This window comes from Mytilus edulis, unplaced genomic scaffold, assembly GCF_963676685.1.
Source record: "Mytilus edulis unplaced genomic scaffold, xbMytEdul2.2 SCAFFOLD_467, whole genome shotgun sequence".
Taxonomy (NCBI): domain Eukaryota; kingdom Metazoa; phylum Mollusca; class Bivalvia; order Mytilida; family Mytilidae; genus Mytilus; species Mytilus edulis.
In genome coordinates this window covers 1-13,988 of record NW_027269072.1, presented here as the reverse complement: position 1 = coordinate 13,988, position 13,988 = coordinate 1, and the positions used below count along the sequence as shown (strand labels likewise).

Genomic DNA, 13,988 nt, shown 5'->3' with positions numbered 1-13,988 from the left:
ATATTCCTGTTTTTGGTTGGTGATGTTCATTTGAACCATCTAACGGCGTTATATATATTTCACAACTCGCCAAACTCATGTTATACACCTTATCGCTATTTGTCCGCCATTACTGGACATCACACAGGTTCCCGTAAAATTTGATGTCATAATACAAAATATCTGACGCCACAATGGAAAAGTGATTGTTGTATGACGTCCAATAGTTCAAGCGGGACAGATTCTCGGGTCAGCCGGGAATAGCGATAAGGTGTATTGTTAACATATGCATATACATATGCACATTCACGGTTCTACGATCTGTCGATACCTGTATTTTGACATTGAATAAGGTCATGTTTTTTCTCATGTCTACACTAAATCCATTGGATGTAAGATGTGTTGATAATTTAGTCTTAGGTGGATTTTTTTTATTAGTTGTTAGTGGCTTTAAACTAACTGTCAGTAATTCAGTGCAGTTCTCTCATATCGAAGTTAGTCATCTTTTTGCTGTTGGGATTTACAAGTACCCGGCCACGTCCACTCTGTGTTTCTGTTACTTTTTTTTTGCCTTATATCGATCTGATGAGTCAATAGTTCAACTTGTCGTTCATTGCTGTTTATCGCTTTTCGTTACTGTATTGTACATAAGTCAAGACGTTAGTTTTCTGTTTTAATTGTTTTACATTTGCAATTTCGGGGCACTTAATAGAATGATGACTATGTGGTATGGGTTTTGCTCATTATTGAAATTCGTACGGTAGGTTGCAATGTTGGCACTTTTTTTATAAAGTATACGAGACAATATCGTGAAGTTCCTGTGTTAAGTTGTCCGTTTGAATGTATCATCATAATCAATCAGCAGTTTTGGTCCTTAGTATTACGGGCCTGACTTGTCTAAACTATACACAAGCCAACAAAGATTTTTCGAACAAAGACGTTATGGGCGATCGTTGGATATTTATGTCTTATTATTTATTGAGAAAAATTAGAATTACAAAAAAAACGATGTCTTGGATCCTAGCCACATTTCTGATTCATATAGTCGAGGAGGGAGGATAAAATAAACTAAAGAACATCCTGCCGATTGATTGCAAAATTTAAGCGTCTGGTTAACCTAGACAACTAGTTCCCGGAAATTAATTACTACAGTTCCACCTCAATGCAGACGAAAATATGGTATTGCCAATAGTTAAATTGGTTATTTTACTAGCCAGACAAATTACACGACCAGTTATACATAGACTTAGTGCATTGGCAAAGCGGAATCGAACGTTTCGGTCAGTTATTGTACCAATTGGTCAAGGTGAGAATTATATATAATTAACCATACACGCAAAACTTTCAAAACATTTTTAAGGTTTAACCCTTTGTCTAAAATGGCTGCCTTTTCACCTCAAAATTAAGTCTGAGTAGAGACTAACCTATGTATATGGGAAAGTTTTAGGACATATACAATTCAAATTCAAATTTTATGCTTAAAAATATTAAAACTAACCTGCAGTGTATTTTCGTCCCTACAAACGATGATAAAATTACAGTTGAGTTTCACTTGATGAGATCCACTCAGTGAAACAGTTTCAATCTTCAATTATTGTTAAGTATCTGTTGTCCCTCTGTTGCCAACACTTTAAATCAATACAATTCTTTCAATTATTACCCTTTTTTTTGAATTTTGGCACCTTCTGTAGAAACAAAACAAAAAAAGTGCACCAACTCATAAGTCGAAAATTAAATGACAAAGACAAACAACAGTATATAAAAAAAAAAACCAAAACAAAACAAAAAAAAACCCTAAACAAACAGAAAACTTAAGGCTGGCGCAACCCATCAAAAATTAGAAGTGAGGTCAGAAAAGTAATCTGATATTGTAGAAAAAGTCGAACCGACTTCTGTATGTTTTTCTCTCGGACATTTGGACTTGTTCTAATATTATTTACAGTTTCTTTTTAATCATTTCAGATGATTTCATTCTAAATTACAACAGACAATGTGTTTTGATTTGCAGTCTAAAATGTCATTTATGTATGTTAATTTTTAATCTAAAATTGTGCGATAAACTCAACAAAGGATTATTTTAATTTATGCTACACAACTATTTCATTTCATTATTTTTTAATCCCTTAATTTTTATAGCGTACATATATAATTATTTTCTGTTTTATCAGTTCTTGTTCTGTGCATTTAATATGATTGCATTTGACTTATAAGCTATTTTTCTAGTGCATGTAGTTTAAAGGGCTTGGTTATCATACTGCAAACATTTATACAAACAAAGCAAGCCAACCAAACCTTTATGCTACTAGAACACACAGTAGGAAAATAGCTGTAATCCGTTTTCAATTACGGTCTATTGTAACTTTTAAGTACTTTTTAAGTGCTAATATTGTATGTTTGTGCAATTTGCCAACTTTATAATTATGTAATCTTAATTCTTTGGCAACCTGTAAACATTGTCTATCTTTATAATTTGTCTCCCCGAAGTTGTATTCAGTCGGAGTCAGCCTTCTTAACTGACACAATCCGTTCATTAAAGTGAGAGAAAAAAATGCATACTTAAAGTCATCGATTGTATTCGGTCTACCAAATTGTAAGCTAGTTTCGCCAGTGTGTAGTTTTTGCAACAAACATGTTGCACTGTATCAAACATTCCAGTAAAAACATCGTTGTCACAAACGCCTAAAATGCATTTTAAATATCTAGAGCCTGCAATGCCATATTACTATGGCACATGCACAGGTTTGTCAGATCTCAGAGATAAATTAAGATGAAAACACAGCCGTTTTAGCCAAACTATGCACACTCTGTAACCTATCGTATCGAAGCTGTCTTTCAGTAAAGCCTCGGTCACCACCTTACCGGATAGCTCGAACGGACGCCTAACGGATAACTTTTTTCAATCCGTTCATGTCCGTTAGACGTCCGTTCTTATCGTTAGACCGTCCGTCCATATCCGTTGCATGTCCGTTAAGCGAACGTTTAATCCGTCGATGTCCGTTCTGTCCGGTGGAAAATTTGAGCATGTTCAAAAATTTGAACAGACGTCCAACGGATAAAATGTCCGTTAGGCGTCCGTTTTGTACGGTACTCGTCCGTTTCGTTTCCGTTTTGTATTCGTTACGTGTCCGTTATACATCCGTTGGAGGTCTGGAAGATAAATTCACCAACGGACTTCTACCGGACGTTTAACGGATAAAACGGATGTTGAACGGATGAGAAACGGACTTCTACCGGACGTATAACGGATGATGAAACGGATCTGAAACGGATAAATGCCAATTGAAAATTTCGCGTCAGAAATGCCAATTATTGGTATGTCAGATTTCTTAAGGTTCATGAATTCCTTATTATTCATAATCTATCTTAGAGTATAGACACGTTTCACAATCAATCAGTTCTTATTCAGGCCAGACACTGCCCTTTGGCGGAATTTTGAAGAACAAACCAAAACCCCCAGTTACACAGAAACATTTTGAATATTTATGCGATTTACATGTATTATTATTGTTGCCTTTGATTTTTCCGTATATCTTGTTCATCTGTTTTATGCGTTATTAGATTATTAGAAAGACTTTTACAGTCTTGCCTGGTCACGCACTTCTTTCACGATCACAATAAAGCGTTGCCTTATCTTTCATGATCAATTTTGAATAAAAAAAAATCAACAAAATCCTCAAATTATATAATTAAGTTATAGTTATTGACCAATCAAGGTCGGTATATGCCATTTAATCTGCACCGCACGAGATGACCCAATAGGACGTAGGAGTTCGGATTATTGGGTCATCTCGTGCTGTGCAGATTAAAATTACATATACCGATTTGATTGGCCAATAACTGTTTTAACACATGACGCAATCAATTTACGTGAACGTTTCAGAAATGTTGAAGTCATTTCGCAATCCACGGATCGTAGGAAAGTTTCTTGTAGGGTAAAGAAAGGGGGAAATACGACTTTGGTAAGTTTAAAATTAACATTTTTTTTTTATATTTAGACTCATTCTAAAATTGCGATTTAATGGTATAATATCGTTTCCGTTAAATTTATTCCTAAATTTTATTTAATTGGTGACGATTAAGACTTTGACAAACTGTACTTTTAAATCAGTGTATGAATAAAAAAAACTTAACTGCAAGGGTTATTGAGTTTAAATTAGATTCCTAGCTTTTGAATTTCGTTCCTTCAACGATATGCTTAGAGAAAAAAAGAACAGAGGAAGATGACATATTACCTAAATTTAAAATATTAAATTAACAGAAAATACGTTTCTCTTTCAAAACGTTCAACTCCCCGCAGTCTGAAACTAATCCAAATCAGATTTCTTTTATTCGGATATTCTTAGATACAATTCTTTATGGCAGAAATTACCAAAAATTGTTTTAACTATCTTTTTAACTTTAAAACACTGATTTAGATTTACGTTGTACACAAAATATAATAAAATAGTTTATGTCCCAACTTAGATAAAAAAAAAAATAAAGGAACAAAAAACCTTTCTTTTTGTTATTTTGAAACTACGATGTTTGTACGAAGTTCAACTTTGTCGTAATTTCAAGGCAGATGGCGGATTTGAGGGTAGGAACAGGTCGTTAACCCTTGGATTTGACAAAGTATCGTGTTTTAGCATTTAATCGTCCAATATTGTCTTTAGTCTCGCTACGCTCGGTGATATTTTTTTTTAATTTGATAGAATAACGCCCCTTTCAAAATCCAAGAACCGCCCCTAAAGGTAAAAATAGATTTGAAACTGTGCAGTATATCTGAGGTAGTTAATGCACACTTTTGCTGTGCATTATCTAGATTATACATGTAGCACAGAAAGAACAAAGATATTTTTACTCTTGCCATGTGTTAACTTATATGAACCTTTTCTGAAGTTAACACATGACAGAGGCAAAATCGCTTTGATCTTACTGTGGCATAATCTGGATAATGCACAGGTCAGGTGTGCATTAACTACTTTATTTATTGCACAGGTCACGTGTACTTCACGTCCTTTACAGATGTTAATTGTACAGTAATTTACGTTTGTTGATTCATTGCTACTACAGATATTTGTCTTTCTCCATTTTGTAAGTGGATACATGTATACATCTATACTCGGATATAAAAATCAGTCACTTGATAAAACATCAGAATAGAAAACATACAAACCAAATGTAGTAGCATTACAATCAACAAAATACAAGTCCTAAATAAGATAAAAAACAAAAAAAAAAAAAAAAAAAACACAGGTTGTTATTATACTAAAATCATTTTTCCATCAATATAAAATATTAAATTGGCATTAAAAAAAATGAAAATCCGCAGGTCTTTTGTAGGTACGAACAGCCTTTTCACTCCTGTTACCTGTTCTTTCCATTATCATCTGCTCACTGACTCCTGCTTGGTACAGTCTAGTTGCAAGTATTCTTTCCCCCGATTGGTTACTAAAATTACCCTTTAGTTCTCCGATAAAAAGACTGCTAACAGATTATCAATTTCATATATTGTATTCATATACATCTGATACGAGTCAAGTATCTGACAATCCTTCTCTAAATATTGTCTGACAGATTTTGGTGCAATATAGTGATGGCGTAGCCCTCCATTGTACGTTTTATTATCCTATTTCCGTAATTCAATATAGGTTTCCGTTATCATCTTCTCCTAACTGTATTTGTGAAATTTGCAGATTACGGTGCTCGTCGTGACCACGTAGACCAAAATATTTATAGTTGTAGAAAAATACAGTATGCAATAAACTTTCGGATGATTACCAAACACAGACTTGTCCCAAAATATTTCTTCCTGTTCAACTGAAATCGGATCTGCTTATTTAACATTTATACATACCGCATCTGATGTTAATTTTTCATCTGTGCGTCAAGTATTTGTCCTAAACCTCAAAATCTGTCATCAGACTCGTTCAAAAAGTTAAGATTAGAAACACCTTGTGACCGCATTCCTCTTAGAAGTCCAGTTACAAGAAGATAAAGTGTTTTTGCGGGATATTTTTGTCCATTCTTTTTTCGAACTTCTATTTCCTTAAAATTCTGTAAATATCTTGAACAGACAAATCCTTCAGGTTAGATATAATTAAACACTACCAATTTTAGAATTCTTTCAGTCTTCATAGACATTAACTGCCTATTTTGTGGCTTTCTTTGTGTTTTTGTTATCAGTATCTTCAATAAGTGTATCAATTCATGGTCTGTCATTTCCTGCAAACCTTGATTCGACTCCTTGTCCCTGTTCTTCAGGTTTTTCATCCCTGAAAAAAGATAATATCACATAATTTAAACACATGGAAGAGCAAAATCCAGCAGTGGCAAATATTTCATGAATATTCCGGATGAGAATAATTAAACGATAAATCCTAGTCGGAAGGTTCCGCAAATGATTATATCAAGGGTCCAAGTAGCGGATCCAGAAATTTTTCTGGATCCGCTACTTGATTTATTAAATGTGGAGGGCTTACTGACCTTAAATGAGGGGGGCGCTCGTCATGCTTCAGTGATTCTCTATATAATTAACCAATTTTTTCCCACCATAGGGGGACCCGGGACCCCCTTCCTTGGTCCGTCTATGGGTCCACACCTCAAATTATGCAATAATGGGTCTGCGCGTGGCAGATAATTCTAAAAAAAAAATAAAAAGCGTACCTAGACGTTTTGGATCTTTCCGTTTTTCAAAGGATCTTGTAACCATAGATCTAACTCTAGTCCTAGGTCAAATGAAACAGCTGAGGTGTCGATTAAATCTCCAGATACATTCTCATCCATCACACTACTAGGAAACTCTCCAAAAAAATCCTCTATATTTACATGTCTCAGTTCCATATCATCTCTAATGTTTCTAATACTTGTGATAAAATCATATCGTTCTGCAAAATTCATGATGAAATCCATCCATTTCAGCTTCTTGTTGGGAAGATGTGATTTATGCTGGAAAATGTTGTCGTCATGTGTTAAAACAGTTATTAGCCAATCAAATCGGTATATGTAATTTAATTTGCACAGCACGAGATGACCCAATAACCCGAAACTGTTACGGCTTTCGGGTTAAACAGGGTCACTCGAGCTGTGCAAATTAAATGACATATACCGACATATGGAAATAACGTGCACATGCTTTTAACCTAAAGTTTTTTTTTAAAGATACACATATCAACTCATATTGTTATCAGTTTTCACTGAAGAGACAAAAATGACAACCAAGATGATAAAGCCAATATGAGTCTAACTTTCAAAAATAAGTATCTTTGTTTCTTGTTTAATGTTAAATGCATTTCCAAATGTGCAAAGCAAAAGAGGGTCTCGTAGAAAGTGGTCTTCCCTGGAAATACATTGGATGTGTGAAAATTAATATACGTCACAGTACTCAAACCAGATGATGTACGTACTTCGAGTGTTGTGGATCTATTGTAAATTTATAATCTTTTGAATTTTGTTCAATTCCCGATTGTAAAAATATTTTGATTCGCTTGCCTGCTGATGTATAACAGAAGACTCTTATCTTGCAGACAAAAACGGTATCGCTAGGTTTGGAGATCATTATTAACCATATTTTTTTTTGCAGTTTTCATGGTATGCATCTTCAAAAATATTTTTCCTTAAAGGGATAGTCACTTTTACGCAATACTAGTAATAATAGCTTACTATGGTGGTATGTTATTGTCATTCGCGTTTTCGCGATTTCGACTCCTCTTCTCTCGCATTCCATAGGGCGGAAACACGAAAACGGAAAGTTGAAAATGTAAAAAGCGCAAAGTCGAAAATGCGAAAACGCGAAGCCTAAAGGCGATATAGTTTCCCTTCTTGCGTTTCAAGATTTTGTGTTTTCGTGCTTCGTTTACTATTACATTTTACAACGGGTAATAGTACTTATGTAATATGATACAATACATATAAATTAATTGCTTAACAAAACTCCATTGTAAACGGTTTATTCCCTTCAAAACATGACTGGTTGTTACGTTTGTTTCATGGTTTGTTTCATGGTATGTTTGTTTGTTTTTGCTACTTGCTTATTCACTTTGTTTGTTTGTTTGTTTTTGCTATTTTCCTGCTCACTTTGCTCGTTTGTTTTATTTGTTCAATGAATGTCTTAATGTCTATCGGAAAAATTTTCATATGACAAGGAGAGAAAAAAACAGTCTTGGAAACAATTTATGAATTAGTCGTAAATGGCTGTGTCCCAGCATTCAGTATAACTGCGATATATGTAACTCTTAATTTGGTAGTGTGTATCCTTAGTATCTCTTTTTTTTTCTCAATTACATCGATTTGATGAATCAATAGAAATAAGATGTGATATGGGTGCAATGAGACAACTCTCCATCCAATTCAGCTGTCATTTACCGTCTGCTCTTATCTTGTACTGTCACACCACTGTCCCAGCCTAATGGAGGGTTGGGCGCTCGCAATAAGACATATAACCCAGCTTCATATTGTGTGTGTCTGTCTGAAGTCAGTAGCCTAATACTCAGTGATCCAGATCTTAACTGTGAAGACAAGGATGCATTATCCTAATAAATCGCATAAAATTTTACACGACTTCTGCATGCCAATATTAAGGTACAGTACTGAATTCTGGAGTACAAATAGTATATTTTGTGTGTTTTCTGACAAAAGCGTTTTTCTGTGACTTTTTCCCTAAAGTGTTCTATGTTAAGTAAAATTATGTCTTTAAAATTTATGATACACGAACATTGCTTTCTGTTGCAAATGTATCTCCACCAATTACGCATTACTACAATTGACATCATCGTCGAGACCATAACGCCTTTAAAATGAGATATACATTCTTTTGAATGGTTTTACACTAGTAATTTTTGAGGCACTTTATAGCTTGCTGTTCAGTGTGAGCCAAAGCTCTGTGTTGCAAGGCCGCACTTTTACATACAATGGTTTACTTTAACAAATTGTGACATGGGTGGAGAGTTGCCTTATTGGAACTCATACCACATCTTCTAATATTAATATAATAAATATAGGTTCCTTGTAGTCCTCCATTTTAAACTGTTCACTATTTAATTCAGATAAATCTCTTTATCAGTTTCCATTTGCTTTTATTGTTTTTTTCCCCAGGGTATCACTCAATGGATTTGACATCACAAAGTAAATTATTTGGTGTTGATACACAAACACGAGTAGAACCATTATCAACAGATGAAGCGATGAATTTAGGGGTCCAAACTACTTGGAGAAGTATTAGTTTATGGAGTCTCGGCATCATTTCTACTATATGAATACCACAAGTCGTCACGAAAGGAAAAAGATCAAGGCAGAAAACAAACAGAATGAAAATGTAGAGCTCCAAGGAAAGATACAGGAGTATTGGGAGATAACAGAAGCAGAAATTGAACAACTGAGAAGAAAAATATTTGAATTAGAGGCCAAACATCGCAGTTAAGAAAATATACTGACCTCCCAAAAACCAAGATAATGTTTGATACAAGAAACTATTCTTATATATTTTGGTGCTTATAATTTTTTTCGTGTATGCTTTTTGGAAACTGTATAACAAAACTTTTAAACTAGTGCCAACATTTTTTACCGAAGCAACGAGTAGCCATCAATGTTGTTAAGATCGGCTGTTTTTTTGTAACCATGTTCCATCACATTAATTATAGACAGAGACACAGAGCAGTATTTGTAACTAACCATGACCATTTTTATAAATTAACTGTTTACGAAAGTATAAATGGTTCGAAATACTTAGGATTTTCTATCCCATGCCTAGATTACCTTAGTCGAATTTAGCACAAAGTTTTGAAATTTTGGTCCTCAGTAATCTCAAACTTTATACCTGTTTGGCTTTCTGAACTATCTGAGCGTCACTGATGAGCTTTATGTAGACGAAACGCGCGTCTGTTGTATCACATATGAGCCTAGTACCTTTTATAACTATTAACAATTAGCCTTTTCATTATACCCATCCTGAAACATTTTTTTTGTGGGGAATATATAGAAACTACAATTTCTGTTTGTTTATTATATATTTGTACGGCTGTCGGTCCAATGCATTGAAAATGGAACTCGCCATAAACGATTAGTCAGCATTTATAAAAAGTGACAAAAATAAGTAAAACTTCCCCAGGATAAACATACAGGAAAAATCATCCTAGTTCCTATTCTAGCTTTTGCTCGAATACTGTTTGTTACTATAGGTCCGAGACCACAATTATTTTCGAAGTGCATTTCTTTTAGAACATAAATGAAAATTAAAAAAATCCCTCCTGCGCTTTCTCAAAGAAACTTTTACAGTGTGTAGTACTACTTTTGGGACAAATTATAGTAAAAATTATAGAAAACCTCATCGGCTCTAACTCAAAATATGGACAATTTTATGTTTAGGCCGTCTTGAAATCTTTCGACAGCTTCCGAAGTGCTAATTTTTAACCAAATCACTGCTTTCCTTTAAAATTCTGGACCAAAATTTTTTTTACAGTGTAATTTCACCCCCTACTGCAATATGAGGCATTAAACATGGAGAAATAAATTTGGAAGGGGTATAAAAATTAATGGCAAGTAACCCACTGTCAACACTAGGGACTATATTTGTGAACAACGAAAAAATCAAGGGACGACAATTGTGGTCTCGAACCTATAAACCAATCATGTCTGCCAAATTTAACAGGTACTTTTATTTGATATAAACTTTGAAATTTCAGCCTCATCAAATGATTAGACAATCTTACTGTATACGGTTTGAATAATACAATTTCATTCAGTCTTATTGTACTTTTTTTTTTCTCGTAATATCAGATATATCATGGTTTCGGATTTTTTATAACATTATTGTTAACATTTTTGAACTAAAACCGAACCTGTACAGATCCTTTTTTTATGGCAAAGTTAAAATATGAATGGTTAGCCCGTATCGCAGACATACTAAGAGAAGTAGGTCAAATATACAGAATGATTATTATGATTAAATCACAGACATTCTAACAGGTTAGACGTAACCTTGATCTCATTTTAAAGAATTATTGGTCAATTTTATAATCTTGTGATTTGGTTAATTTCTCATATATAATGAACAAAATCAACAGTAGTATTCTGTTGTTCAAAAGTCATAAATCGATTGAGAGAAATCAAATCCGGGTTACAAACTATAATCGAGGGAAACACATCAACTATAAGAGAATATCAAACAACAGGAACACTGAAGTGCAACATAAACGTCAACATACATCGAAACTAACTATTTGAGATATTTATAAGATACTGGCCAACTATATTTGGTGTATACTTGGATAATTATAAGGTATACATGGGTATCTGTTTAGATAACTCTGACCTTAAGTGCATTTTCAAGGTTCAAATGACTGTGTTAAGTTTTTGTGGTTTTGTCCGTTTCTCAGATATCATAATAGTTATCAGAGGTTCCAGGAGTATAATTTCGTACGCCAGACGCGCGTTTCTTCTATATAAGTTTCATCAGTGACGCTCATATCAAAGTAGTTATAAAGCCAAACAAGTACAAAGTTGAAGAGCATTAAGGATCCAAAATTCTAAAAAATTGTGCCAAATACAATTTTTTCAACTATATTTCGAGTATAATTGAAAGGTATTACAGTGCATGTATATGTTCTAAAAGAGGGACGAAAGATACAAAGGGACAGTCAAACTCATAAATCTAAAACAAACTGACAACGCCATGGCTAAAAATGAAAAAGACAAACAGAAAAACAATAGTACACATGACACAACATAGAAAACTAAAGAATAAACAACACGAACCCCACCAAAAACTAGGGTGATCTCAGGTGCTCCGGAAGGGTAAGCAGATCCTGCTCCACATGTGGCACCCGTCGTGTTGCTTATGTGATTACAAATCGCGTAAATAGTCTAATTCGGTAGGTCACATTCATGAAAGGGAAGGGGATTGTAGTTACGACGTAAGGAACATATCCAATATCATTTGTGAAACGGTATTCCATAACGGTCAACCAACTCGTGATGGCGTCCGTAAAATTTACGAAGGGATGATTTCAACTTCACCATTCGGAACTCTCTGGTTAAATAGCTTCCTTGTTAGCAGTAACCCTCTATCGAGAAAATCATGATAGGAAATGCAAGCACGGGAATATCGTATCAATTGGGAGATATACATATGGTTTATCTGGCATTGACCTCTTTTTCATGATTTATTTTACCAGTGTTACGTATTGCTGTTTAGTTCATTTCTCGGATACTAAATGTAACAGAAAAGTATTAACACAAATACCTAGCTCGGAAGTAAATTAAAAAAGAGAGGTGTTTAAAACCTGACAAAATCATACGTTGAACTATATTAACCAATGGAACGATGCAAATCAACTCTCATATTCCTGACTTGGTACTGGCATTTTCGAGGGAAGCTAGTTTTATAGCTAGCTTAAACCCCTACTTATATAACTGTTGTTTATAGTTCCTGTTAGAGGTTATCATGGATATACTGGATTGTGATGTTTAAAAAGACTTTGCCTAAAGTTTTCTGAGATTTTGTTTGAATGTACAAAGCTAACAAAAAACAAGAACTTAAAAATATCATAATATATCAAGAGATATTCTTTTTAAACAATATAACTGTGTGCAAAATGCATCCTGTAAGACACGCATAACTGTTTGCATAAGGAAAACAAAACAATTAATTGTATTGCTTATTCAAATGGCATTTATTATGCTATCAGATAGGCAGAGAACATTATGTAGTGGCCCTCACTGCTGTAAAGATAAGAACGATTACCACCGCCTCTTACTGTTATTTTGTCCCCTTCCTTTAGATGTAACACAATATTAGCGGTAGCTTCATTATAGCCAATATCAGGATACATTCCAACTGTCTTGGTCTCGTTCTGCCATATATGAGCATAAACTGTTTTTCCTTTTACTGACACTACTGTAGTAGATATTATGATACAGTCCTTCTCTTGGAGCTTGGAATATACCCGTGTTCGGATCATAGTGATTTCCATTGTTTGTCCAAACTTTATCGAACTTCAAAATTTCTTTGGCATTAATTGTCTTGATAGACGATAAGGATGCAGTAATGGCAGTAATATATCTCCAATTTCTGGTATTTATAAAATCTGTTGGAATATAGGGATCAAGATTTAACACCAATTGTTTTATACACGGCCTTTCTGAATATTTCATTTTACACGTACGTGTATCAAAAGACCATTTATATAATTCATGAGCGTGCATTAAAGTGACAGTAGTATTACGATGTTCCAATCTAATAACTCGACCGGGAATAGTTGCAACAGATTTTCTAGGAAGGCCAATGAAGAAAATCCGTTTTATTGTTTCTTATTTCTAACTCAAAAGGTGACTTAAAATCATTGCCATAGTAGTACGATTGAAATTTTAATTTAACAGTATTATTCCTCTGAATATAGCTTTAGTGTCTAAAATTAGTTAATTTCTAGTAACAATCAAGTTATATTGGTTTGTTATGAATGAATGAGGCTAATAATAAACTTAGAAGACTTTTGATGAAGAATGCTGAAATAATCCCTGCAAATCTATCAAACTGTTGGTATAGAACAAACAACAAAATGAACCCAATTTGCTTGAGTAGTATAGGATATGACTGAAAATGGAAAAGCACAGAGGCAAGTAGAGCATGTTTTCAAATTCCTTAAAACTTTTAAAATCTTCATCATTTTCTTTATTTGAGGCCAACTCATTAAAAATAATCGTTTATAAAACTTACCCGATCCTTTATATTTAACAAGCATGGTCAAAAGGTCTTTAACAACTGCATTATCTGCACAAAAAAGGTTACAATAAATAAATTCTATTCATTGATAATCATAAATAGAACAGGTGAATTTTTATACAGCAATGAGAGCAATACATCTTCACAGTAGTAATGCTATCATAATCATTTATAACGTGTTATCTGTATAAAATACTCAATACAATTTATTAACTGATTGTATGTTGTTGAGGTCTGATGGAAAATATTTCATGATTGGTTTAGGAATGGAACACACAAAAAATAAAAACTATAAATTGGTTAGCTCCAATGA

General features: G+C 33.9%; 1 protein-coding gene and 1 long non-coding RNA gene across 2 annotated transcripts; one reads left to right on the top strand and one right to left on the bottom strand.

Annotated features, from left to right (window-relative positions):
- Positions 1–966: 966 nt before the first annotated feature.
- LOC139509480 (uncharacterized) lies at positions 967–9,680 on the top strand. The gene is made up of 2 exons (XR_011661732.1): positions 967–1,285; positions 9,052–9,680. It is a non-coding gene; the product is annotated as an uncharacterized lncRNA (long non-coding RNA).
- A 3,094-nt stretch (positions 9,681–12,774) lies between these two features.
- On the bottom strand, positions 12,775–13,723 carry LOC139509482 (complement C1q subcomponent subunit B-like; the record flags this gene model as incomplete). Its single annotated transcript, XM_071296177.1, has 2 exons — positions 12,775–13,040; positions 13,670–13,723. Coding segments are annotated over 2 exons (320 nt in total), but the record flags the coding sequence as incomplete, so codon positions are not given.
- Positions 13,724–13,988: the final 265 nt, after the last annotated feature.